At 48.8% G+C, this 22,991-nt stretch overlaps 2 protein-coding genes across 11 annotated transcripts in view; one reads left to right on the top strand and one right to left on the bottom strand.

The window, feature by feature from the left end:
• ACAD10 (acyl-CoA dehydrogenase family member 10) overlaps positions 1–14,595 on the top strand; it is a 45,566-nt gene extending 30,971 nt beyond the window's left edge. For 8 of the 10 annotated variants that reach the window (XM_048221288.2, XM_057306072.1, XM_057306067.1 and 5 more), the window contains one exon: positions 5,161–5,859. In XM_048221288.2, coding sequence (XP_048077245.2) covers positions 5,161–5,330 — 170 coding nt within the window. In that variant the 3' untranslated portion in view covers positions 5,331–5,859. Of the gene's footprint in view, positions 1–5,160; positions 5,860–9,944; positions 11,101–11,827; positions 11,950–12,194; positions 12,367–13,858 lie in introns of those variants that run through there. The other 2 variants (XR_008957040.1, XM_057306069.1) reach the window with 2 other exon arrangements.
• BRAP (BRCA1 associated protein) overlaps positions 1–22,991 on the bottom strand; it is a 101,560-nt gene that overhangs the window by 59,702 nt on the left and 18,867 nt on the right. The gene's annotated exons all lie outside the window — the stretch shown is intronic.

Here is a 22,991-nt window from a genome sequence, read left to right as displayed (position 1 = left end):
GACAGAGAGAGAGAGCATGTGCAAGTGGAGGGAAGGGCAGAGGGAGAAAGAAAATCTCAAGCAGACTCCTCACTGAGAACAGAGCCCGACTTTGGGGCTCGATCTCACGACCCATGAGATTATGACCTGAGCCTAAATCACAAGTCAGATGCTCAACCGACTGAGCCACCCACGTGCCCCAAACTTTTAAAAATTATTAACATAACATACAAAAAAAATTAAAGTAAAAACCTACATGATAAGAATTAAATCACATAAAGAAGAATACAAAATTATTTTCCTTTCTTCTCCGTATTATTTCTCAAAGATAAATACTACCCTTAAATTTTCATGGGCCCCCAATTTTTTCTATGTATCCATCTTCTAAGTTTTTTTAAAGATTTTATTTATTTATTTATTTGACAAAGAGAGAGTGAGAGAGCACAAGCAGGGGGAGCAGCAGAAGGAGAAGGAGAAGCAGGCTCCCCGCAGAGCAAGGAGCCTGATGCTGGGGCTTGATCTCAAGACCCTGGGATCATGACCCAAGCCAAAGGCAGACACTTAAGCAACTAAGCCACCCAGATGCCTCTCTGTCTCTTTAAATTTTATAAAAATGTGATCAGCCTACATGCATTTTTAGTACCTTGATTTTAAATTTTTTTATGCCTAAGAATTCCTATGAAATCTTTGTGTATGTATATATGTAGGGGTTATGTGTGTATGCTTAGGATACACACATATATGATTATCAGAGGTGTACTTTACAGCAACATAAGATATCTTCCTTGCTGTTTTTTTCTGCACTTAACAATATTTCATAGAGACCTTTCCAGATGAGTATGTGCAGATACACATCATTCTTTTTGATTTCTATGGTACGTTCCATTGTATGGATGTAGTATAATTTATTTAACCCATTCTCCTATTGACATATTTTTGGATTGTTTGCACATTTTTGCAATCACAAATGCTGGTTGGTGAATGTCCTTTTTCACACATGTGTGAATATACCTGAAGGATAAATTCCCAGAGTTAGAATTGCTAAGTTAAAAATAGGTGCATTTAAAAATTTTATAGATGTTGCCAAATTGCCCAGTAGGAGGATTGCTGGAGGAGAAAAAAGATTCTGTGTTTTCTTAGATGGTGCATTTACATACATGAGAAAATGCTTTATCGAACCAGCTGGAAGTTAGTTCTACGTTGTATCTTGTGCATCTGAACTTCTGGGAAGAAAAGTGAAGTGTTGACAGTTGAGTCAGATATGTATATATAAATGAACATATCACCTATAGAGTATTTACATATATGTATATGAGGGTATGGCACAATCTTATTAGTTTTAATTCTAAATCTTATGGGATAGCAAATGAAGTAATCTGTATCCTAAATTAGTTAAGGAGATAGAAGGCAGATTACAGTTTGCTTCCTATGTGGAAAGGAAGACAGGCAGAACGAAAGCACATAGAACCTGCCAGAAAGTCCTAGAAATGGTGGGTATCCCAGTAGCATTATGCACTCCCAGTTTTTCCCATGTCACCATCTCTAAATTCCATTCCCACCAAAAGGAGCTGGGACTTCTTAGAGAAGTGGCTGTGTTCAGGTCGAGGGCAGGACGTCTGCAGGTGAGCCTGGTGCACCTTATGGTACCAGTAAGCAGGGGAGGTGTTGAAGATGACTGGGGTCATATCTACCGCACTTAGGAGCCAGCTTGAAGAGGCCCCCACTTGCTAATGACAGGATCTATTGAGCACCAGTAAGGATGAAACTGAAATGGGTGGGAACCCATCAAGTGTGTTTACGTCCGTGAGTAAAGAGCAACACTAAAACAGAGTCAAAATCTCATTGGTGGCTTTGGAGGACACCAGGGAAGCAACCCATTATTCTAAAAATTGATAAATAAAGGGGAAAAAAATCAAGGATTTATCCTGCCTTTCATGATACAAGTTCTGTGTCAAGCTAACCGAGTAACTGATGAGTGAAAGCTTCTCTCTAGGGAAGCATCCCAGACAAAATGACAGAATTAACAGATCACCAATTTTCCACCCTTAATACATGAATGGATCTGGAAAACAAGCAGCAACAGTGCTACCATCAGCAAGAGCGAGACAGCCAGACATCACGTACCTCCTGGTGCTTCTCCCAAGAGTCAGACCTGGATCTGACCGAGTCTCTAGTGCTGCCTACCAACTCACAGGAAGCAGAGGGTTCAGAGGGGCACGTGAAACAGGACCCCTGGGGCACAGCCGCTTACCAAGTCCAGATTTTAGGGACACTTCACAGATTCTTCAACAAATGAATGTCAGGGGGGCAGAGAAAAGATGAAAATGAAACCTACAGATCAAAAGGGACAAACGGCATCTGGGTGGCTCAGTTGGTTGAGCGTCCAGCATCTGACTCTTGGTTTCAGCTTAGGTCATGATCTCAGGGTCATGAGATCGAGTACCAAGTACCACATAGGGCTCCACGCTCAGTGGGGAGTCTGCTTCAGATTCTCTCTCTCCCTCTTCCTCCCCTCCCCCCAGCTCCTCCTCCTTCTTTTCTGGCTCTTTCTCTCTCTCTGTAAAATAAATAAATAAATTAAATCTTTAAAAAAGGGGGAGGGGATTTAAAAGACACATCAGCCATTATAGCGTTTGGATCGTTAGAGCCCTATTTGAAAAAACAAATTATAAAAAAAAAATTTTATGAGTTAGTGAAATTTGAATTCTCACTGGACAGTCTGGACAGCTGATGACATTAAGGAGGCATTTTTAAGCGTGATGATGGTATTGTGTGTCTTTAAGTCTTTGTTATTAGACATAAATGAGGTATTCATAGATGGAATGATGCGACATTTGGGATTAACTTCAGAAAAACCCAGGGCAGTGAGGGTGGGGGTGACAGAGAATGAAACAAGACTGGCTGTGCTCTGATGATTGCTGAAGCTGACTGAGAGACACCTGCAGATTCATTATACTCTTTGCTCCATATTTGTGCATCTTTGAAATTCTCCAGAATGAAAAATGAAAATGAAACGTGAGTAGAAAGAAACCCAGCAGTGGGTTTGGTAGTACTGCAGGAATGTCTTAGCTTTGAGGTCGTCGACACCCCAAGCTTGGCAGCATGTGGACCTCAGCCAGGTTCCCGTATCCTAACGAGAAAGGCCGTTGCAGTCGGGAATTGATCATTCATTCACAAGTACCCAAACCTCTAGTAAGCCAGGTACTGTGCAGAGTAGTACTAGCAAAATACAAAGTTGTGAGCAGAACAGTGTCCAGAGAAAAATCAGCATCCAGAGGATTTCCAGTTTAACCCTCCCTGATCTGGTGATAGAGGTCTCAATAAGCAGGAATTCTTGGAAACCATATTTTCTCTTCCTCCAGACAGGATTAGCTCTAACCACCCTTTCCCAATTTGTGTTAGGGCTTTGCAATGAAAGCTAACCAGAAATATTTAATTAAGCAGAGGGCTGCTGGGTCCGTCAGGTGCCAAGCAGGCCTGACTGCCTGTAGACATTTTCTAGGAGACCACTGTGTTCTCACTGGATTCTGCTCATGTGCTGGGGGTAGGCTGAGTGGATTTTGAATTAGCCATTCTGCTCTACACGCGGAAACCCCATTGGATTGTTCCCGATTGGCTATCGGGACACCACGTGACAGTTTCCAAGACCCCGTGTGCCACACGAGTGGCTTCCTGCTTCTCTTGTGCTCTTCTGCCTTCAATACGCATGTGACTCTGGGAAGGGGGCTGTCTGGTTCCCGACCGTCCCCCCGGGGGGGGGGGGGCTGGCTCCATACCCAGCACCGAGCAGGTGCTGAGTAAAGACTTGTTGAGTGGCCTGCATTCCCTGCTGTGTAGCAGATGGATCTGGTTCCTCATTTGTAAGGAATAGCATAGTGTCTTTAACACCAAAGCTGCATGAAAATGGTTCTTGTGGGAAACTGACCACGGCAGGGGCCAGGAGAAAAGCAGGCCTCTGCAAAGATCCATTTATTGATACAGAGAGAACGAGGAAAACACAGTCTCTTTAGAATATGGAAAGGCTAAAAATAACCTAGAGCAGCTGGCTGTAAAGAAGCTCACGATAAGGAGACCATACACACACTCCATGGTTGGATCTCAGATGCGGTCCACCAAATGCCAAAAGCCATGCTGAAAGACTGCACACCCTATGATGTATATATTATGTGACATTCCAGGAAAGACCAGCTATAGAAATAGAAATCCAAAAAAAGATTTAAAAAAAAGAAAAGAAAAGAATTAGATTAGTGTTGCCAGGGGCTGGGGCAAAGGATTGAGTACAAAGGGACACCATGGAAATTTGGGCATGAAGGGCATATTCTCTATCTTGGTGACAGTGCTGGTTACCTGACAAAACTCACAGAGTTGTACACTTTCATACAGAGGGTGTATATACACTATACCTCAATTTTTAAAAAATTTACATTAAGGGGCGCCTGGGTGGCTCAGTCAGTTGAGTGTCCGACTCTGGGTTTCGTCTCAGGTGGTGATCTTGGGGTTGTGGGCTGGAGCCCCAGTGGACTCCCTGCTCAGCGGGGGTCTGCTTCCCCTCTCCCTCTGTTCCCCGCACCGTGCATGCATGCGCTAGAATACATGCACACGCGTGCTCTCTCTCTGAAATAAATACATCTTTAAAAAGTTTACGTTCAAAAATCCTTCTCAAAAAAATGTCTCGATGCACGTATTTAAAAAAGAAGAGAGCAGTGAGCGTGTAAATTGGAGTGAGTAATATGGCGCTGACACTGATCTGTGCGGAGCAGTGTCCAGAGCCCAGCCACTAATCTGGTTTCCAGGGACCATGTTACCAGTTTTGCAGCGGGAACAGTTCAGGGTAGTGCAGGGCTCTCTGTGGCCCACCAGCAACAGCAGAAGCGACCTGGGGTCTTCCTGATTTCATATAGTTTCTTTGGAGGTGACGAGCAGGGGGCAGTCCAGCGGAGCCTGACTCCTGGCTCCCAGCCCACTGATGTAAGCGTGGGCACGCCTCCTCTCGAAGACCCAGATCCTTGTTCGAGAAGCGGGGAATAAAACTGTCCTCGTGCTTCGGGAATTCAATGAGCTATAGTCCTACACGCAGAGCACTCAGCATCGTGTCTGGTACAGCAAATGGCGGTAGCTGCTAACAGCATTATCATGAAGGCTTGTCCGGGAGAATCACTGTCGTTCTTCACTTCTGCTTAGGGCAAGCAAGCTCGGCAGCCACCGGACAGAGTGAAAAGCTGACTGAGTACGTATCTAACCTGGCATGGGATTTTGCAGTCAAAGAAGGCTTCCGGGTTTTCAAAGAGATGTCAGCCACGAAACCGCTAGTGAGGTCCCACCACACTCAGGCTGGCCACAGTCCCTGCTGAGCACCCCAGCACGAGCAGTTATATCCTCTTTACAGACTCTTCTAGAGCTCCTGCCTCAAAGGGAGCTCTGGTTATCTGTCCAGAGGGCCTTCCCCCGCACTCGGGATGCTGTATCAATGACCACAGCACCCCGCTAAGCCAGAGCTGTGGACTCGCCAAGCCTCAGCGGAGGCTTGCACCCCTTCCCTGCTGATTGAACATCTCAGTGCAAAGCCGCGTATCAGGAGTTGGTGAGACGTCACCCACGTGGCAGAACCTCGGCTCATGGACTGGACACATCTGTTCCCCTCGTAGGCAGGGGAGAGACAGGAGGGCTGAGGTGAATTATCTTCACTTTCCATCATCAGGGAAGAGGCAGCTCTAGATGAGTCAGTTTTCACTTCGTGGCTCTTTCTGCGAGACCATGTCCTCACCGGGTAAGTCAGCCCCGGCAGAGGAACCGCCACGTCTGTGGTTCATGGGCTTATTACTTTATGCACATTTGTATTCTGTAAATTTGAAGTAGTGTGAAATAAAATGCATCAGTTCATCAGGTCTCTCTTTAAAGAACCCATAAGGTCAAAGCCAGAGGGCTGGAGTCCACGGCAAACTGTTTCTGCTGTTGACAGACAGGGACACCACTTTAGCTGATAATGGAAATTCCTGCTGTTCTTTGTCAGGAGTCTTCGCTTGTGTGAGTTTTTAAGTTATTTGAGGTCTTCAGGAGTGCACGTTTTGCTTATGATGCAGCCATCATCTACTTTTAAGAAAACGGCATCATTTTTTCTGGTCACAAACCGAATGCAAAATAACGGAAGCTCAAACATGACGAGAGTAAAAAAAGAGTTCATGACATAGAAAGACTTCTCTAAAATTCTCTGCTCTCTGAGATAATCACTGTCAACAGCTTGGTGTATTAGGCTCCCGGCTGCTTTTCTCTATGACATACTAACATATTCCATGTTGTAATGGATTGTTATATACGTTCGAGTCTCCCACTTGCTTATTTAATTTAATGACATGTCAGCGCCTGGAGACGGACCATCCAGGGTTTTCACTGTATGGGTGTACGTAATTTGTCTACCCTCCCCTGGCTAGGGACATGGTGCATGTCTCATTTGGCAGGCCAGGTCATTCTGGATCACTTAAGCAGCAAAGGACATCAGCTAGCTGCTGACATGGACAGGGAAGCTGAAGAACCAGCTTTAGAAATCAAGGGAAGGCAGGCCACAGGGAGTGTGGCCAAGGTTGTTACAAGTGCAGCTGGCTGGGAGGTTTCTTGGGGAAGCTTCCCCAGGACTCTGACTCTGAGTTTGAGATGGGAATTTTCAGAGGGCAGGGGCGCCGGGGAGTAGGTCCCAAGGTCACACTTCATTGCCCTGAAGCAGGGAGAAGAAGGGCATGTCTGGCCCCTTCACCTTCTGCAGTAGGAGACTGCCCTGATCCCATCGAAATTTATATAGTGAGGGAGTCCTCCAGAGCAAGGTGATCTGGGGGGCCTGGGTGGCTCAGTTGGTTAAGTGTCTGACTCATGGTCTCAGCTCAGGTCTTGATCTCAGGGTCGTGAGTTCAAGCCCTGAGTTAGGCTCCACACTGGGCATGGAGAGGAGGAGGAGGGGGGAGGAAGGGGAAGAGGCAGAAGGAGAAGCAGCAGCAGCAAGGTGCATGGAATGCTCTTACTTCCATGTACATTTTCTGTTTCTACAACAGGATAAATTCTTTGAAGTAAAAATACTGGTCCAAGAATGAGACTATTTAGTGTTTTAATAAATACTGCCAAGTTTTTTTTAAAGACTTAAAAATTTTTAAGTAATCTCTACACCCAACATGGGGCTCAAACTCACAACTCCGAGATCAAGAGTCACACGCTCCACCAACGGAGCTAGGCGCCCAAATATAGCCGAGTTTTGGTCAAGAAGGTGCTTACTGATTTATGCTCCCACCATTAATGTGTGAATTGCCCTTCCCACTGCTGCCTCCTGCCAGCACACTTCATCCTCGCGCATACGATGTAAGCCCATCAAGGGCACAGAAGCACTGGAAAAGGAAACACTCATGCCAACACCTCCAGACTCTAAAAGGAGTGCCGAGGCAAAACCTAGATTAGGGTCATTCTACTTCAGTTATATCTGAATGGGAACTTAATGGTAAGTAAGATTTGTGGGTAAAGCGGTGATACTGTAGTTCATGGCTTTTATCCCAAGTCTCATTACTCCCATACATGGGAAGACATATTTGGCCATTTACAGTGCATTTCATAAATCCTGTGAGGTACGTACACATTGTTAATCTTGATTTAAAGGTGAGGAAACAGATTTGTCCAGGGACAGAGTTAGGAATAACAGCATCTGGATTCCTGTCCAGACCTCCTGGGCTCAAAATCTGTGGGTCCCCCCGCACATACACAAGGACATGATTAGATCCGTTTCCTTATTCTGCCTCTGCAGGACTCCCTTGCTTCTTACTCCCCATGCCACCCCCCGCCCCGGCCTACTTTATGTGTTCCAATTAATCTGCCCTTTTGCTCCTTGGTCATTGCTCTCTGAGCTAATGAGCTTAATACAAACAGACCAGTGCATGTACTGATTCTGGAAGTACATCATTAGACCAGGCCCGATATGAATGTAAAAGTCAGGCCTGCTGGTGCCCTCCCCATGAGAAGAAGTGATGGTGATTATATTCATAATCACTGACATTTCGTGCAGCCTGTCAGCTTCCGTGTCAGACACTTTATATTCCCTGTGTCATCTCATTTAACCCTCACAGTAGCCCTGTCAGGTGGGCATTGTGGACCCTGCTTGGATTTGGGCTGCTTAGGGTTCCCTTCCCTTTCTTGGTGGCAGCACCCCAGTTTCATTTGGGGCCACTCCTTTCACCTCTTTGGATACAGTGGCAGAACTGTCAGGGTGCCAGCCCAGCCTTCCCTGGCCAAAGAGCAAGCATATGAGCCAAGCAAAGCCAGCCAAACTCTCTGGAATTGGGAGAGTGAACAGTATTTTCAAGAAGAAACATTGGCACTCACTCATTCCCCAGCAGGACTGCTGAGTGTCCTGTCCCCTGTGATCCTCCAGGATGCCTAGGTTCCTGTCTGTTTTGGACCCTCATTCTCTAACCTGAGCTCCCGAGAACGTTTCCATTCAGTTCCTTTTCTCCCTTTAGTTAGCGACATTTGGGGTCTACTGCTACACCTCAGTAGTCCTGACTGATAGGTGGGTAGTCATGTCCCATTTCACAGATGAAGAAACTGATCAAGTATCTTGCCCAGCCAGGTATGGCAGGAATGGCGCTAAACTGGGTAATCTGACCCTCAGGCTAGACTACCTAGTTACCTGGCCAGGAGCCAGGTTTAGAAATCTGGGGTTCCTTGTCCGAGGAACATAGTTGCCCCTCATAAAGGAAGCTGGTTCGGGGGTCTGCTAATGCACCATATCAAAGCAGCTGAGGCTGCAGCCACATGTACTGGGCCCAGTTCTGATCAGGCACACTAATGGATCCTTCAGTCTCCTGTGTTCACGGAGCATGTTCTAGAAGATTCACTATAACCCTAGTAATGCTAACGATGATGGAAGGTGGGGTACATGGGGTGTCTGAGATTTGGATGCTGCAGAGAGTGAACTGACAGCCACCATCGTAGCTTAGGACCTTGCACCCAAGGCCTCCTCGTGATCACTCCACCCACAAATCTGCAGGCTTTCTCTCCAGCCCGATGATGCTGACTCATACTATTATTTTTGGCACACACTTCCTCTCTGGCTGTCTACTTTCCTCCTTCCAATCCCTTTCACAATTTTCCATAGGCCAAAATAAAAAATCGTCCACTGTAGTTCCCTGACTTATTTTTCGTGGGATAGGAGAAAGCCAAGGCTGAAGGACTTTGGAAGCTTGAAGATGGATCCTGAGAAAAAAATACGGAGCAGGACTGACCAACATTGAGTGTGCACATTTGTGTGAACTCCTGGGCATGTCTGTATGCTCCCGAGTTTCCTTCTTTACAATTTTCCTGAGTGTGCAAGGATATTCTAGTCCTCCTCAAGAACACCAGTCCCCCTCCTGCACCCTCGGGTTTCCCTCTGGCTTCACTGGCTGTGGGAACACTGATTAGAACTCAAACTGTTGGGGCGCCTGGGTGGCACAGCGGTTAAGCGTCTGCCTTCGGCTCAGGGCGTGATCCCGGCGTTCTGGGATTGAGCCCCACATCAGGCTCTTCTGCTATGAGCCTGCTTCTTCCTCTCCCACTCCCCCTGCTTGTGTTCTCTCTCTCACTGGCTGTCTCTATCTCTGTCGAATAAATAAATTAAAAAAAAAAAAAAAAAAGAACTCAAACTGTTCATAAGGGAGGACAGCTTCAGGCAGCTGGCTGCAGCCAGAGCAAAAAAGCAGCTCAGGATGGAGTCTCCCAGAAAAGATGGGAGCCGTGCGAGGTGTGGGCCCGGCTGGCTTTTGTGAGTCTTCAGCCCCCCAGTTCCACTCGGTTTTCTTTCAGCAAAGGATGTTCATGGCTGGGCTTCGGGAAGAACCTTCATGAAGGTGTCAGAGGGCAATGTGACTTGGAAGGAGCTCTGGCTCATGCTTCCAGGGTATTTGAAATTTTGAATATGGATGGAGAGTCACTGTCATGCCTTCTCTCCTTTTCAGATCTTTAATTGTTCTGCTCCAGATTCAGGGAACACGGAGCTTCTGGTGCAATACGGCCCTAGGAGCCAAAGGCCCACTCGCTGATTCTGTTGCCAGAGGGAGAGGCCACCTCCCATTCTGCTAGGACCCAGCCCCAGGTACCTCGCTGGGGGCACCACCCACCAGAGCTCCTCCTCATCAGGCCAGACCCCCGCGGGGGCCCGCAGGGAGCCGGGAGTGAGGGGTCCTGGCCAGCTCCAGGCAGATGTGATCTCATTCAGGTTGCCGCATCATTGCCACCAACGTGAGGCTTCCATCTGAGAGGAGGACAGCTTCACAGTCGCCAGGGGTGGATCGCAGGCATTGGGCCAGACATTCATTTTCCCGTAACACTGTGGTGGGCCTGTGTTGATAAGCATGTCTCTCTCTGCCCTGCCGTTGCCTGGGAAACGGGATGCAGAGAGGATTCTGTCTCCATGCTCCCAACAGAGACAGTAGAGCCCAGGAGAACAAGAGGTCCTCCAAGGGTCACCAGATGCATCACACATGTGACGCGCTGGGCATCTCTCCTTCACTCCCCCACTGTCTTCGGTGGGCCCCGGGCATCTCCGCTGGAACGGCAGAGGGTCACTTGTCCATGGCTTCCCCCTCCTGTGAGATCACACGTGCAACATTACAGGGGCTAGTGATAATCCCCCCCTTCATCATGCACTCACTCTGCAGGGCCCTCCCTGAATGCTGTGTGGACCTCACCTCCGCAGGAGGTTTGAATTATCACCCCCATCTTACAGAGGCGGAAACTAGGACCGAGAAGTGACTTGAGTCACTTGCCTAAGGTACTAGCCCCCTGCTCACGCGTAGGGAACCGAGAGTGCAGGGTTGGCCTGATTCTGAAGCCTGTGCCCCTTACATTGACAGCGCCTGTGGGAACAGCAGAATGGGCTGCGAGTGATAACGAAGCAGTTTTCAGTCTCTTGTCTCTAAATTATATTTTCAACGCTACACGGTGCTTTCAAAAAAAAAATTGCTCTTACAACACTGGCTTTATTCCTCACTGGGACAAAAACCAACAGCTCTCATTTCTAGTCAAGAGCCTGCATCTGACTGTGTGAGGTCTTAGTGAGTGCTATCTGCTTGCCGGCTGCGGCTTTCCTGGGCCTGACTGCGTCTGTGAAGAGAGCTGATGGCCCCTGCGGCAGATGAGAGGGTCTGCCTCTCTCCTTTCCTCTCCATCCTGGATCCTTGCTGCCAGCTTGGTGTGTTGATGGGAAAACCAGACCCACAGCCCCAAGCCACTGGCAGCAGTCATGCTCTTGGTTCCCAGGGATACTCCGGGGATGAAAGTCATTCAGGCTGTGACAGCGTATGGGCTGGAGGAGGCTCCCGGTTAGCATCCCAGGAGCAGCTCACCTCTGTGCGGGGCTCTGGGCAGCCCTTGCTCTAGCCCAGGGTGCAAAACCTCCAAGAATATGATGACATTTGGAGGGCCACACGCTCCTGCATTTGATCTCCATACATGAGTATCAACCACAAGGCAACTTTCAAACAGGTATTTTTATACTTTTTTTTTCCCTCTTCTGAACTTAGAAGATAAGCCAAGAATCTGTGAGATAAGGAGGCCACACAAGATAGAAACAGGAGGCAGGACATGCACTGCAAACTTTCTCTTCTAGATCCCAGTAGAGAGCTGACCCCCAGGCTTAGAGCCCCTTCCACAAGGGCTCTTTCTCTGTGCTAACAGCATTCACATTTTTATTTTCAGTGTTTCCAAAGGATCACTACACCGTTAGAGTCACATCACCAAGGAGTTTCCGTTCAAGGTAGAGTCATCACGTTTTAGAAAAGGAATGGCAAAATAATCATTTAACATTGTAAACCAGTGATTTATTTTCCATCTTTAATAGGCTCCTTCCTGCCCTCCCTTCCCCATCAACCATGTCCCAGTTAGAAGGCTGAGAAAGGGCAGGAATATGGCCAGCAATTGACCTGAACTGTTGCAAGGAATAAAAACATCCACGGGAAACAGGTAAACAGACTCCTCAGTGGGAACCTTTTGGGTGTTTCAGTAGTCCTGGTGAAGTCCTGTTTGAACAGGTGGACATGTAAGGAGAACATGGTCTGGGCCCCTGGCCGAGGCTTCGAGGTCACCCAGGGCAGACTGGATCCCAGCAGGATTCATCAGTGCATGCAGCTAACTGGGTCCTCACAGAGGGTCCTGGTGCTCAGGAAAGCTTGCTGAGTGCTTCTCCTTGTGTCTGCTCTGACCCGCAGCCACCCATCTGTTTTTGCCTTTGGACATCAAATCCTAACCACTTCCTGAGAGCACTCAGCAGATGAAGCAAGATGATGTTCTTGCCAAGAAGCCATGTCCCTGTCTTTGCTTGGCATCTGTTACTTTGGTGAAGTTTGAAATTCAGAGCAGAATGAGTCTCCGTCTGTTGAGGTGAGCAGAAGGAAAAGGCCAGCCTCTATGGCAGGAGGGGGGAAAGTTCCAAGGTCCAAAAGGTCGTGGGCTGCTGAGGACCACTTCTGCTACCAGCTCATCTTTAAAAATCAAATACCAGAGAGGTTGGTGGCTTTTGTTCCTGGGGTTCTAGAGTCTAGCCCTATACCACCCTCCTCCCCCAGCATGTCCATAGAAAACTTTATTCTCTGATCCCCTGAAAGGTTGGAAGCCCATGCAAAAGAGAGCTATTGCTGGGAATGGTAATTCAAATCAGTGGCATCAATTTCACAAAAATGAAACAAACCCTTGAGACAAAAGAAACATCTCACAAGTATCTCTGTACCAAGAACAAAGGCGGTGCAATGTGTTTGGATTACTGAGAGAACCTTCTATGATTCACACCTGTTTGAGCTGAGATTGACTAGTTCATTTTTCTTTAAAAAGAAAGTGCTCCTCACAATTCGACACCAAGAACCCCCACAAATAATGCAATTAAGAATGGGCAGAAAACATGAACTGACATTTCCCCAGAGAAGACATCCAGATGGCAACAGACACATGAAAAGATGCTCAACATCACTCGGCATCAGGGAAATGCAAATCAAACGCACAGTGAGAGACCACCTCACACCTGTCAGAAGGCCTAAAATTAACAACACGAGAAGCAATAGGTGTTGGTGAGGATGCGGAGTAAGGGGAACCCTCACACACGGTGGGAATGCAAACTGGTGCAGCCACTGTGGAAAACAGTATGGAGGTTCCTCGAAAACTTAAAAATAGAACTACCCTGTAATCCAGGAATCACATTACTGGGTATTTACTCAAAGAATACAAAAACACTAATTCTAAAGGGTACATGCACCCCTATGTCTATTGCAGCATTATTCACAATAGCCAAATTATGGAAGCAGCCCGAGTGTCCAAGCATAGACGAATGGATAAAGAAGATGTGATATATATGTACAATGGAATATTATCCAGCCATAAGAAAAGAATGAAATCTTGCCATTTGCAATGACATGGATGGAGCTGGAGTGAAATAAGTCAGAGAAAGACATACACCATCTGATTTCACTCATATGTGGAATTTAAGAAACAAAACAAATTAACAAAGGGGGAAAAAAGAGAGAGACATACAAACCAAGAAACAGACTCTTAACTCTAGAGAACAAACAGATGGTTACCAGAGGGAGGGGGTGGGCAGATGGGTGAAATAGGTGATGGGGATTAAAGAGTACACTTTCAAGGGGCGTCTGGTTGACTCAGCCATTAGAGCATGAGACTCTCAATCTCGAGGTCGTGAGTTCAGCCCACTTACCAGGATGAGCACTGAGTAATGTATGGAAGTGCTGAATCACTGTATTGTACACCTGAAACTAATATAACACTGTATGTTAACTACACTGGAATTAAAATTAAAAACTTAATAAAATTAGAAAACAAAGAAAAGAAAGTGCTCTTCCCTAAGGGCTCACGTATGGTACTTCAGCCACATCCTGTGCCGAAACTCGGACCAGCCTTCCTGGGGAGCTGTCCGACCACCCAGGTCAGAAGTCTTCACAAGGTACACAGCACCGACGTGGCAGTTCCACCCATGGGACTTGGTCGCACGGGAGTGAACGAGTCGATAAAAGGTTTGACACTAGGCGGTTCACTGCAACACTGATTGTAACAGCAAAATGTTGGGAACAACTTGTAAGGACAACCTAGAAGGAGTCTGGTCAGATAAATCTAGGTATGAGCTACAGTGAAGTTCCAAAATGATGCCGGAGAAATCTATTTCTTAACGTGGATGTTCACTGTATACTCTTTCTTTTTCAGATTTTATTTATTTATTTATTTGAGCGGGGACAGTAGGAGCAGAGGCAGAGGGAGAGACAGAATCTCCAGCTGACTCCCATGTCACGACCCTGAGATCATGACCTGAGCTGAAACCAACAGTTGGACGCTCAACTGACTGAGCCACCCAGGAGTCCCTGTCCTCCTTTGAAAAAAAAGAAGTTCTCATGTATTCATTTAAGTGATCTCTAACCCCACTGTGGGGCTCGAACTCACCTCCCCAAGATCAAGAGTCACAGGCCCTTCCAACTGAGCCAGGCAGGCACCTCTAGGTTCTCCCTTTTTTAAATCTGAAAATGTATAACTTTTCTGCCATAAGATACATTATTTGTATAATTGTTTTTAGCTTAGAAAAAAGGAAAAAATAAAAGAATCCCTTATAACCTTTTCTGATTGCTTGTGAGTTTCAAAGACTCTAGAATCGCCGCTGCAATAACCGGTGACCACAAGGGGGCTCCGGCACCTTGCTCCAACCTTGCTCCCTGAGGATGCGAGGCCGGGCCAGCCGGTGAGGAGCCCACAGGCACTACCTCATTTCCAGAAGCTCTGGGCCAGTGGCCAGCTCGGATTTCTGCCTGGCAGCCAGGCCTGCCAGAGGGCCCTGAACCGTGGGAGAAAAAGGAATCCTGGAAGTAATCCGTGTAGCCACCATGGTGATTAGCTCTGCAGTGCATGTCAATGTTGTCTGCGTCGGGATCTTCTCCCTGGAAATCGCCTACAAGCCGCAGACACCTTGTAGGCTCCTGCAGACACTTTGTAGGCTCCTGCTTTGCTCCCTTTCCTGTCCTGTCTTCTCCCATGTGTGCTTCCACCCACCTCCCCTGCAGGGCACCAGCGTCACCCCTCTGGCTGTGTTTCCTGTGCTCAAGGGTGAAGTCCCATGGGGCCTTCGGGAAGCCCCTAGCAGACATCCATCACCCAGTGGCCGTGGAGATGGAGCAGTCCCGGCTGCTGGTGCAGAAAGCTGCCCACCTCGGGGACGTGGCAGGAAATGAGATGGGAGGCTGGGGGCCCCACGGAGGACAGGTTGTGAAGCCGAGGTGAGGGAATCCAGTCTGGACATCTACAGACACTGACACTTCCCCATGCAGCAAAGCATGGAGAAAGAGCTTGGCTCCTTGACATTAATAACTTTGCTTTACTTCTGTTTGGAAATATCTGGGCGGCTTTTCAAAACTGGGAAAGGGACAATGAAAAAGTTCCGAACTTTCTGTCTGTTGGCTTGGTGAACTTCTGTCCAAGACAGCGGGGCGAGGGGCCACGCAGTTGCCCGGCCTTAGCTATGACCAACCGGGTGCGGCTATCAGGCAAACTGAGGAAGCAAGGGAACTAAACAAAAGAGATTTATTTTCAGGAAGAGCTGGAAGCAGCTCTTTCTGAGGACTCTCGTGGGCTGGCATGATGCTCACAGCGAGCCCTGCCTTCTCCAGCTCTTCACAGGGCAGCCTCCACCCCTCAGCTGAGAAGTCTCAGTAATGGGAGGGCAATCCAGGCTCAAGGTCCCAGCTCCTTGGCATTCTAGTGCCAGATATGGGGGAGGATCACAGGGGCCTCCCTTGAATGCCTGACCCAGGGCAGATCCTTGCAGCTCGATTCCCCAGAGTCCTGGCTGGCCTTGGTCCCTTGTCACATCAGTGACAGGGCTGGCTGTGACCTTGAGGGGAGTACAAGTCACTCCTCGTTCTGTGCTGTGTGTGCTGGTGATGCTCCCCGTGATCTGGGAAGATGTCCGTGTCCCCACGTTCCTGAGCCTATCCTTGGCCTGGCACTTGCTCACAACATCCTGGGTCACCCCTGTAGTCACTACCACCGAGTTCTCCACGCCATCTCACTAGGTGTCAGGCACACCCCACGCACCAGGCAGGGGCTGCTTACAGAGCTTGTGGTCCAGCTGGACCTCAGGTCTCTGTTCTGAGCTGCTGTTTCCACTCCTCCTTGTGAAACTGATGGTTCTTCCAAGCAGTCTGCCCTCAGGTGTGCCCTTCTAACCACATCTCCTCCTCGTCCTTGCAGGTTGCAGCTTTAGATATTGCCAGGATGAAAATGGTGGCCCCATCCACGGCCTCCCAGGAGACCGATGGCATTATTCCGGCGAGCACAGACAGTGGACTGCTGTCTCATTTGAACTTCCCTTGCCTTCAGCCGCCCAACCTCCTAGAAACTCCAGCAGCTGCCTATTGTTGCCATGATGTGATTTTCTGTTTCCTCCTCAAATCAACCCTATAAGGGGGCCCCATTCCTACTCCATTTTGAATATGAGGAAACAGGGGCCCAGAAAAGTTAAGTGACCTGTCTAAGGTCACTCAGCCTGCAATATCTGATCTTGGAGTTTTAGGAAATCTAGGTCCCTAATACACCGGAGCCTGGCCTCCTAACCATTCAGTGATGTCTCCTTCCCAAATCTGAACCTAGAGATCTCCTGGTGGCAGATGTCACCTAGCAGAGGGGACAGTAGGGATGACCCCACCTGAAGTCTTCCAGAACCTAAGTTATCATGCAGCTGTCAGGGGACATCCACAGGAAGAGAGCTGTTCTGAGCCGTTCTGAGCCAGGCACTTGTTCCTGGGGCCCTCGGGGATAGGGGCTCACCCAGGGCTTCCTCCCTTCCCACCTTGTGTCTTCCAGGCCTTTGGAGCAGCAGGGCTGAGCAGCAACTACCTCTTGGCTCTGTTCTTTGCCTGGGCCCCTGCGCAGCGCTTTGCCGGCAGCCTTGACGAGGTGCACCGGGCAACAGTGGCTGAGATGGAATTGGAGGAAGAGGCAGCTGGAATGTCCCCACCCCGCCTGCAGTGCCCCAGATGGTCAGTGATGTGCTCTGAAAGGGGTGGAATGTGTAATTCTTGCACCCTACCCGGCAGCTCTATCTTGGGACGGTCACTGCGAACTCAACCTTCTTGAGTCCCCACAGAAGACATTTCTGTGAGTTTGCTGTTTCAGGCAAGGAGGAAGGGGGTGAGCTGAGAGCTGAGTGGGTTGTGTACAGAGCCTGGAAAGCTGGTCTCCAGCCTGGTGCCAAGCTGGGCAGTCCGTGTCTCCTTGTTCTCTGGCTGTGGGGTGTAAAGGCTGTGGGAGTCTGGATGCATATTAGGAGCCCCGTGCTTGCACCCAGACCCGCGGACTTCCTACTCCTTAGGGCCCTCCCCAGCCAGCAGAGGGGCAGCCAGGACTGGAAACAGCCCAAGGACCCAGGGCCAGAGCGCTCCCGGGAAAATGAAATGAACCCAAATCATGAAGCCATTGGCATGTGATTTTCTTTGTTTGAATGTCCACAGCCCAGAATGCTAATTAAGATATTATTTTGGAAATGGCTTTTGGGGACACAAGGGAGTAAGAAAATACATCAGAGACTTAGTGGGTATTCTTAAAAGGAATTGAGAATAAAGGTTTGCACTAGAGCCCCTCTGTCTCAGCGCATCCATTCCCTCCTGACCGTTGTGTTTACACAGGATCTTATCAAGTGCATTGGCTATACGAGTGGGGGGTTCAGATGCTGTGACCCTGGTAGGTCCTGAATCAGCCCTCTCACTGACGCGCATATAAATGTTACCAAAGGACCATACTCGCTGTGCGCAAGGGCCCCTACAACTTCCACACCCTTTCACCTGCTTCATCGTCATATTTTGGGGGAGGGGAGATGGCAGACAACATCCCATAACAATTGAGAGAGCAATATTCCCCTCTTTGGGGAAGGTAGAAATGCTCACTGCTTGAGGTCTGAGTTCTTCGAGAAATAGGTGACCCATGGGCCCAGGTGGCATGCAGAGAGAAGCCACTGGCTCTTAGGACCCAGTCTGCTAATGTCATAATTTGTGAGGATGTAGCCAAAAGCTAGCTACCCTTCCTGGGTTGGTCCAGATGGGCAGGGACTGTCCAAATCTGCTGCACTGCAGACTTGCCCTCCTCAAGAGCAGTGCTTCACCCAAGAGAGCGGCCACCGGCTCCAGCCAGGGTGTGCCATCCGGGTACTGGAGAGTCTTGGGTGACTTGTGAAAGGGCTCATCAGAGATTCGTGCCTCAGCAGTCTGGGGCGGCAAGCCCTCCTCAACTATCCTGCTGGCTGCTCTTGAAAGATAAAGTTCAATTCAGACCCCTAAGCTAATGGCTATTACAACACTAGGCACCCTGGCAAACAGTCCTTTGTCAGCTCTGGCAGGGTCCTAGCACAGCCCCAGTTCTTGCCTCTGGCCACAGGAGGGACTCCTGGATGGCTCAGTCGGTTAAGCGTCTGCCTTCCGCCCAGGTCATGATCCCACGGTCTGGGAATTGAGCCCCTCATCGGGCTCCTTGCTCAGCAGGGAGCCTGCTTCTCCCTCTGTCTGCCTCTCCCCCTGCTTGTGCTCATGCCTGCTCTCTCTGACAAATAAATAAATAAATAAATAAATAAATAAATAAATAAAATCTTTAATAAATAAAGGAAGGAAGGAAGGAAGGAAGGGCCTGGGCTGGTGGCCTGCCACATCATATGGCACTCAGAATTTCTCTCATAGGGGTGCCTGGGTGGCTCAGATGGTTAAGTGTCTGCCTTTGGCTCAGGTCATGATCCCAGGGTCCTGAGATCGAGCCCCGCATCGGGCTCCCTGCTCAGCGAGGAGCCTGCTTCTCCCTCTCCTTCTACTGCTCCCCCTGCTTGTGCTCTCTCACTCTGTCAAATAAATAAAATCTTAAAAAAAAAAAAAAAAAGAATTTCTCTCATGGCCTCTGAGGCCAACCTTGCCAGTTCAGTCAGTACTGCAGCTACAGGGATGACGATAGAAGCTGTGCTGTGCGACAGCCTCCCGGCTCCCTCAGATCCTCTGCTGCAAAAGCTCTGGGCACTCCAATGCTGCACAAAGTACGACAAGTCACAGAAGTCTTCAGGAGGCAACCTCCAGCAGCCCCTCACACAGGGTGTCCAATTCTGGTAAAAAATTCTACTCATCAGTGTTAGCTGCACCCCAGCTCTGGGCCTGGCACAGTCTAGGCATTGGGGAATGTTCAGGTAAACAAAACAAGAGCTCACATCTCACTAGGGGATGGCAGTGAGCATCCCCAGACAGTGGTGGGTGACATGGTAGGTACTGCTGGGCAGGTGGAGGGGTGGGCGCTTGGGAGCTTAGGGGACTCTTTCCAGAAGATGCTTTTGAGCCATTGGTGCATGACAAAAACAGGCAAGGGTGCTCCAGAAGGCCCTGGTTAGCAACCCAGTAGGTCTGGGTTGAGGAGCCGAGACAATAGAGATGCCAGGTCACGAGGGGCCTCAGGGGCCTTGGTCAGGAGTTGGTGTTGATTCTAAAAGTAACAGGGGCACCTGGGCAGCAAACTTCGTTAAGTGTCTGCCTTCGGCTCAAGTCATGATCCTAGGGTCCTGGGATCGAGCCCCGCATTGGGCTCCCTGCTCATCAGGGAACCTGTTTCTCCCTCTCCCTCTGCTTCTCCTCCTGCTTGTGCGTGCACTCTCTCTCTTTCTCTCAAATAAATAAATAAAATCTTAAAAAAACAATAAACGTAACAAAGTGGTGAGTTTAGAAAGTGGTGTGATATGACTTGATTTGAGTTTTAAAAAGATCCTTCTGTTCTCCAAAGTTCACCAGAATGAAGAAGGAATTAAGGAGGCTTACAGCTGGCTTAAAGTTCCCTAACACTGCACACAGCTCTAGAAGAACCACCTGTGAAATTAAAAGAGAGAGAGAGAGAGAGAGAGAGAGAGAGAAGGAAGTGGGGGCAGAGCCTTAAGAAGATACAGAGCAGGGGCGCCTGGGTGGCTCAGTCGTTAAGCATCTGCCTTTGGCCCAGGGCATGATCCCAGGGTCCTGGGATCGGGCCCTGCATCGAGCCCTGCATCGGGCTCCCTGCTCTGCTGGGAGCTTGCTTCTTCCTCTCCCACTCCCCCTGCTTGTGTTCCCTCTCTCGCTGGCTGTCTCTCTCTCTGTCAAATAAATAAATAAAATCTTTAAAAAAAAGAAAAAGAAGAAGAAGAAGAAGAAGAAGATACAAAGGATCCAGAGAATATAGGAAATCTAACCTGGTCCTAATCTGATGTTTTTTCCACCTCCAACAAACAGTTGACATTTCCGACAAGCCAATGTGTTAACAAATGGAACGATGCTCTCAGCGTTGTGCTTCTCTGGAGTGCGAGTCAGTTGTGGTTGCGGGTGCACGCATGGGCGTGAACAAGCTTGGTGTGGTAATGATCATGCCTGACCAGTTTTATTTGTGAAACACTAAACATCTTGCCACCATCCTTACGTGGCTGGACCTGTCTTCTTCTTAGCTGTGGGAAAGGGAACAACACGTGATCATAACATGCTAATGATTTTTCCCTCTCACAGCAATATTCTATCCCAAAGCATCTGAACGCACATTCCTCCGTTCCTCTCTTGACAAGCATGGGGGACTGGACTTCTGTAGGGCTGAACCCTCCCCAGTGATCCTGTGATAGTCAAACGTCCACAGGGTCCTATCAGGAGTGACGACTCTGGTGAGACCTTGCAGCCCTTCCCGTTCTCCCAGCTCCTCATTCTCCCTGCAGCAACTCGTGGACGTGGCATCCGCAAGCTGCCCATGCTTGCCCAAGCCCCAATTTCAGATACTATCAGATAATTCCATAATAATCCTACAGAGGCTGAAAGAAAGACTGACTACCAGACACCTCTCCCGGCTGGGGCCCCCTCAAGACAGCAGCTGGAAATGATCTCAAAGAATAGGCTCCGTATTCTCCGCCACATACCCCCCATCTCAGAGTTTCCCCTGGCGGCTCAGAGATGCCCATTACCTGTCAGCAGCCAGGGCTGCAGAGCTCCCCAGGGATAACGTGGGCGTGCCAGGCTCTGTTGCAGCTTGCCCCTCTGCAGTCATCGTGAAACCCCGTGTCAGCCCAGGGTTGAAACAATGGTTGAACATCTCTGAGACATGTCAGTTGGTATTTATACGGCCCTCTGTGCTGCCACGTGGCTACAGACTTGTACCCTCTGTCAACCTCGCTAATGTGTGTGAGCATCAGAGCACACGGATGGAAGCGTCTCAGACTGCAGTAACCTGGGGTCCAAATCTGCAATTGTCTATCTGTTGGATAAGCACCCTGGGAGCCGTTTCTTTTAACCAAGATGGCTGACTAGAGAAATGGCTTCTGGGCATTCTGTATCATATCAGCACTAAATAGATAACACAGAGTAAAGAGCTGTCAAAGAGAAAGGCAGATGCTAATTGCAATGGGAAGGACAGACATTAATCAATATTGTACTGTTGCAACAGGCCAGAGGGTCCAGCATAAACTGACCTCAACCTCCATTTTTATAGTGAGCATTTTCAAGGGAAGGAGGGGTGGTGGGGGTTGTACAGGGAATTTCCTGCTGGTCTACAAAAAGCAGGAAGTGGGGGCTGGTCCATGTGAAACCCATTTGGGTTTCCTAACTGGCACTTGCTTATTGAAGTTGGGCTCCGGGCCTCCCAGAGAGTGGGAGTCAAATACCCTTTCCTGGGGTGTTGGCTGGAACAGAATACCTTTTTTTGGGCAGCTTGAATTGTTTCAGGCAGCACTTTTCCTGGGGGCTGAGGTCATTGTAGAGATGCAGCCTCGAGTTGTTAGAAACTATGTTGCTGTTTGTTCAAATCTTTTGATGTGGTGGTGTGGGGGTGGAGGGAAGACTAAATAAATCTTTGTGCTGAGAGTCTGCAGTTTTTACAGGCCAACTTTGAGGGCTACTTGAGAAGAAAGCTCAGAGAAGCTGAGCAGAGTTTGGTTAAAGAGAGAATCTTCGTCGGCTACGGATCTGGATTCAAATGGCCCTGGGTTTGAACCCTGGCTCCGTGACAGACTAGCTGGGCGATGTTGGAAAGCCATTTTTCATCTACTAGAGCTGGTTTCCTCATCTGAGAAATGGGGAGAACAGTCCCTCCAGGACTGTTTGGGGATGAGAGGAGATGATGAACGGCTTGTTAGAAGCCTGCAGTATCCGTACGTGTTTCTTATGTGGCTGGAGTCCAGAGGGGGCTGAAGAGGAGGCCGTGCTTCAGTTGAGATTTAGGCCTGCAGGGGCTCCGGGGTCGAGGCCCGGCTGGCAACAGCTAAGACTGCAACATTTCTCAGACTACAATGTCCAAAGGAATCACCTGGGGATCTGGTTAAAATGCAGAGTGTTTAATTCAGCAAGTCTGGCAATGCTGCTTGCTTGGGGCCCCATCTGGAGAAGCAAGGATGAAGCATGTGGCTAGAATGCCCCTCACTTGACCCCTGGGAGTGAGGCTGTACCACGTGGATGGAATAATAGCTATGAGGTATTCAGTACCTATTAGGTGCAAGAACCATCTCTATATTATTTGAACCCTTACAATAATTGGCCGCTGCTTTTTCTCTGCCCATTTTAGAGGTGAGGAGCCTGAGGCTCAAAGAGACTTGTTTAAGGTCAGTGAATTCGAACCTGAATTCGGGGACTGCAGAGCTCTTTGCACTCTGAGGCATGGATTTTTATGATCTCTGTGGGGCTTCCTGAGAGGTGCTGGCTGCCTCACCTGGAAAAGACGGAGGAGGAAAAGGAAGCCCTACCTAGTCAAGGGGAGCATGTCCTGCCATAAAGGAAGTATATGAATTTTTCCCAATGATTCTACTTTCCAAGCTGGGTAATCTTGGGAATACCTCCTTACCGCCTTTCAGGGGCAGCCGGCACGGAGTGGAGGGGTCTGCTCTGCTGCCTGGCTGCATGTGTGGTGTGGTGAGCTAGTGTAAGCATGTCACAAGATTCTGTGTGTGTGCAAATAAGGAGGGTAGCCGGGGCCCAGGGCTGCGCCACATTACCTCCTGCTTCTGA

This window comes from Ursus arctos, unplaced genomic scaffold, assembly GCF_023065955.2.
Source record: "Ursus arctos isolate Adak ecotype North America unplaced genomic scaffold, UrsArc2.0 scaffold_34, whole genome shotgun sequence".
NCBI lineage: Eukaryota > Metazoa > Chordata > Mammalia > Carnivora > Ursidae > Ursus > Ursus arctos.
Note: the sequence above shows the minus strand (reverse complement) of the source record. Positions and strands in the feature narration are given on the sequence as shown.